Source organism: Propithecus coquereli, unplaced genomic scaffold (assembly GCF_000956105.1).
Source record: "Propithecus coquereli isolate 6110/MARCELLA unplaced genomic scaffold, Pcoq_1.0 Scaffold4, whole genome shotgun sequence".
Lineage (NCBI taxonomy): Eukaryota > Metazoa > Chordata > Mammalia > Primates > Indriidae > Propithecus > Propithecus coquereli.
The window spans coordinates 8846531-8851686 of NW_012149729.1; the positions used below are offsets into that span (position 1 = coordinate 8846531).

The 5156-nt window shown below is 34.8% G+C and overlaps 1 protein-coding gene across 1 annotated transcript in view; it reads left to right on the forward strand.

Moving 5' to 3' along the window:
• Positions 1-832, forward strand: part of TFEC (transcription factor EC) — a 154095-nt gene extending 153263 nt beyond the window's left edge. The window contains exon 8 of the mRNA XM_012652739.1: positions 442-832. Coding sequence (XP_012508193.1) covers positions 442-822 — 381 coding nt within the window. The 3' untranslated portion in view covers positions 823-832. The remainder of the gene's footprint in view (positions 1-441) is intronic.
• Positions 833-5156: the final 4324 nt, after the last annotated feature.

Genomic DNA, 5156 nt, shown 5'->3' on the forward strand with positions numbered 1-5156 from the left:
AAAATATCATAATATTGGCTTTTACAAATCTCAGCTTTTTTTTTTTAATGTGAGCATGCTTATAGCCAGGTAAGGCACTTTGTTTCCATGAAGTGATCCTAAACTATGGTGATAAATTAATCAGGAAGAATAAATGAAAGATTTTCCACCATCTCCAAATGGTTATATTGTAGTCTGAGCCACTATGGGACCATCATATGTCATGAATTTCTTTATAGAAAATGAGGCGAGAATTAAAAAAAAAAAAATCTGAGTAATTTTCTCAGGGTTATTTTTCAGGCATTAGAAATTCACCGATTCTGTTATTTTCAAAGATTATTTATAATTTGTATAACTTTTCATTTTAAATGCTTGTTAATATTTTGGTTCTATTTCTGGTTTATTCTCTAAATTAAGTCCATTTCAAAGACATTATTTAATGATTCTTGTTTGAAATTGCAGGAACTAGAAATACAGGCTCGTGCTCATGGTCTGCCAACCCTAGCTTCACTTGGCGCAGTTGATTTAGGTGCTCACGTCACCAAACAGCAGAGCCATCCCGAGCAGAATTCAGTAGACTATTGCCAACAACCGACCCTGTCTCAGGGGCCAAGCCCTGAGCTCTGTGATCAAGCTATGGCCTTCTCTGACCCTTTGTCACACTTCACAAATTTATCATTTAGTGCCGCTTTGAAAGAGGAACAAAGATTGGATGACATGCTATTGGATGACACAGTGTCTCCGTTTGGAACAGATCCTCTGCTATCTGCCACTTCCCCTGCAGTTTCCAAAGAGAGCAGTAGGAGAAGCAGCTTTAGCTCAGATGATGGTGATGAGTTATAAGAAATAAACAGGCTCGTTCATCAACTGGGAAACAGTTCTATGCTGGTGCTATGCAGTTATGTTCTGTGTTTCACATGTTGCTTTGGCTTAATTTTTCCAAAAGAAGTATGTCATTCATGAAAAACTGATTGATGAGAAGCAACAGAAGAATTTGCAGGAAGAAAAAACATGGTGTTAATTATTGAGAGCTAAAAATATATTTTCCTTTTGGACTACAGAGTTTAAATCCACTTAAATTTTGGTTTCCTGGAAAGAGGTACAGCATAAGAAATACCTCTTTATTGATGTTTTTAAAGCAGCAACTTGGCAGTGTACTATTGGAAAACAACTACAAAGTGTAAATCAACTGAAATGTACAAACCTTCCCTTAGTCTTTCATTTCCATCCTCTCTTACAACATCGATTTTCAAGAATCAAGATCAACATACCTGGTGGCCTCTGCCTTTCTCCATTGTCTGGTAGACACATAAGTTCAACCCTTATAGAAGAAATAATTCCAAAGTAGGTGATCTTTCACTTATAATTGAAAAGTTAATTTACAATGAACATGAGAATTTTACACAATGCGATACAGAAAATTTACAAAAACATTGCTTACTAAAATTAGATCCTGATTCCTTTAGTTGGTTCCATTACACTAATTCTAAAACCATCCTTGCATATTTATATATCCATGCTTGTTTCCAAAAGAAGAACACATTAAATGTTTTCCTCAGGAATGTGCTCTAGAATTTTATTCCTTTACACAAACATACACCCACACACATGCACACAGAGCAGGTACTATATGTCCTTTCTTTTTCTTCTTATAATATAATAAGCATCAGAAGCATGTTCCAAATCCTCTTTTTTTCATCAAGATGTCAGATAATCAATTTCAGTAAATAAAATATTCAAAAGTCCCCCTGTTATGACAGTTTGTCAGGTGTTTAAAACTTATCATCATGTGCTATATTGGATATAGACTAATTAATTGTTGATACGTTTTTTGCTCCAAATTGACAAAATATTGAAAATTGTATTGCCAACTGACAAAATCATTAGTAAAACAGAAACTATTTCATATTACGTTCAGTTCTGCATGGAGGATAAAGTTCTACATTCAATTCTGAGTAGAGGATAAAGTTCTATCCCTGTAAGTGCTTAGTACTTGCCCTATGATCTTTGGTTGCTTTGTTAGCTTTGATTATAAACATTTATATCTATGATGTTTCACTAAGATTTTATCTCTCAAGCTTGTTTCATGTTTGGGAATTGAGTTAGCAACATGCTTGCTCTATGCTTGACCTCCATGAATGCTCATCCAATCAGTGAGTATTTATGGAGGGATACTCAGAATTGCAGTGTGTCCTGTGAAAATGTACAACAGATGAGCAAGATTTGGTCTTACTCCTAAGGAGTTAACAAGACTACGTGAGAAACAACAACAAAGGATAGAAGACTTATAAAATTGGAATCTAACCATAGCTATACATATAAGAAGGTTGGAGATTATGAAAATGAAAGACAAAGTCTATGGGGATAGCAGAATTTAACTTCTCTTTTAAAGGCATACATTAGGTGAAATGAAGAGCATATAAGGAATAATATTAACCAAATGATAAAGGTCAGAATAAGTTGGGGAGACATCTTCCTGGGGCATTCATTAGAAAGATCTGGGGCCCTAGAAGATGCCGGTTGAGGAATTCTGGAAAATAATATTGGCAACGGGTTGTGGAGGCCCTTGAAAACAAGGGCGAAATCATAAAGTAGAAATGAAATTTTTTATTAGAAGGGAAAAGCATAAAAATAAGATATAATAATAACTTGATTGAGATGTAATCATTATGAATAGTAAACTTTGGGATAAATTTTTGAAAGGGCCTTTTAGGTATTTCTCACATGGAAAATACGTCATCACAAAATTTGAAACCTAATGTTGATGAAAGTGGAGAAATTGTAAATCCCATAGCATACTGATTTCTCAGGCTTAGCTTATATTGTTAGCTCAGATTTTGGAGAAATAACATGATTTTCATTGTTTGACATGGAAAAATAATTACTAATTTCTAGGAATAGTCATTAAAGCCAGATAGGTAAAGTCATCTGAAATTAGCCATGTGAAACAGAAGAATTAGATACACTTTCTCAATAATTTTCAAGAGGAAATTATATACTTTGAACTGTATGACAAAATTTCACTTTACTATCTGAGTTGACAATTTGATTTAACATTGCAAATTACAGAGAAGGAAAGTATTTTAGGATTCATGGAAAACACACCATTCTAGATAGAGGCTGAGTTCTGTTCTCATTTTGTCCACTATTCTCATTTCTTCATATTCTGAGAAGACTTGCACTGATGATGTCATTACTTTGTTATCATTTTCCATGCTGTTAAAGTACTACTACTTGGCCCTGAAACCTATTCCTCATAATCTTGGCTGACACAGAACTTGGAATAGGATGGTGGAGTCTGGATGCGAGATCTGGAGAGGGGACTAATAACTGCTGCTACATTCAGATTATGAGATGTCAGGGAATTGTAAAATGGGTAATGGATTTTTAAAGAGTAAAGAGTAGTGCTGTGTCCCAGTCAACTGAAATACATTAAAAATTAATTAGACAATAGTTCTTAATTTTTTAAGCATGATCTCCTGAGAATCTAGTGAAAGTTACAGACTCTCTTCCTAGAAAAAATGCAAAGCAGTATGTATAGACAATAATTTGCCTGCCTCCAGAGGTCTTAGGGGCCTCCTGAAGGGCTACCAGGTGAAAAATTTCCGTATCAGGTCTGTTACTTTAATAGATAGTTCCTTAGCTGTGTATCTATCAAGAAATAGGTGTTTGGTCAAATTCATATATAATGATAGAGGAGGGAGCCCTACTTATCTGAATATAATTATCCCAATCCTAACAATGATAAAGTTGCATAGGAAAGTAAAAGTTTACCAAACGCTAGATGATGATGATGATGATTATTATTATTTGAGACAGAGTCTCACTCTGTTACCTGGGCTAGAGTGTCGTGGTATCAGCTTAGCTCACAGCAACCTCAAACACCTGGGCTCAAGCAATCCTCCTGCCTCAGCCTCCCGAGTAGCTGGGACTACAGGTATGTGCCACCATGCCCAGCTATTTTTTTCTATATATTTTTAGTTGTCCAGCTAATCTCTTTCTGTTTTTAGTAGAGACGGGGTCTTGCTCTTGCTGAGGCTGGTCTTGAACTCCAGACCTGAGCTATCCTCTTGCCTTGGCCTCCCAGAGTGCTAGGATTACAGGCGTGAGCTTCCACGCCCAGCCCAAACACTAGATTATTCACTAAGAAAGTTGTTCCCTTATAAAGTAGTCCCCTTCCAAACACCTCCTCCCCCTTCAACAAATTATACCTTCTGTGTATTGTAGTTATGGATCAGTTTCTCTGTAATTATTGGATGCTGTAAATGTCAGACCGTAACATTTTGAAATGATGCAAATAAATTTCAAAGTAAAAATAATGTAAATTTAGAATCCAATTATGTATCTAAAAATCAAGATAGACCCTTAGGATAATTGATGAATACCTAGAATACTTTTGCAGAAATGAAACTTTTTGTAACAGTAAAAGAGGTATATTGTTCATCAAACAATTTTGTCATGAAAAGCATCAACTATCTCAGGAATATTAATACAGAATTAACCAAGCCTTATTCATTCAAAAAATAATGCATAATTGCAATTATAAAACTATTTCATATTACGTTCAGTTCTGCATGGAGGATAAAGTTCTACATTCAATTCTGAGTAGAGGATAAGACACTTATTTTCATTCTGGGATTAATTTTACTATATAAGGGCTTCTTAACTATTCTATTAAAATTTCTATTCAGAAGCAATAATATCTAAGAGTGAATAATAGTCATGTAAATCATTATTTCATATTAATGTAAAAGATTTTGTAAGTTCTTATGAATTCTGCTGACATGCACAATTGTGAAAAGGTTATCTCTCCGTTCTACAGTGATATGCGCTGGAACAAAGGAACCATTCTAAAAGCATCAGTGGAGTACATCAAGTGGCTACAAAAAGAACAACAGAGAGCCCGAGAATTAGAACACAGACAGAAGAAATTAGAGCAGGCTAACAGGCGACTTCTACTCCGGATTCAGGTTTTTATAAGAATGTTGCCACGAGCTCATGTAGCTTACTTACATATGACTTACCTGTCATCAGTTTTATTCATTGGTCTCATTTATTATTTTTCTTATTAATAATCATTTTTCCTTCTGAAGGGTAATTTTATTGCCTTTTATAGGTTCATGAATTGGATTGTTTCAATTAGGTTTTGGTTAGAAATCCAGAATTAAGACGACATG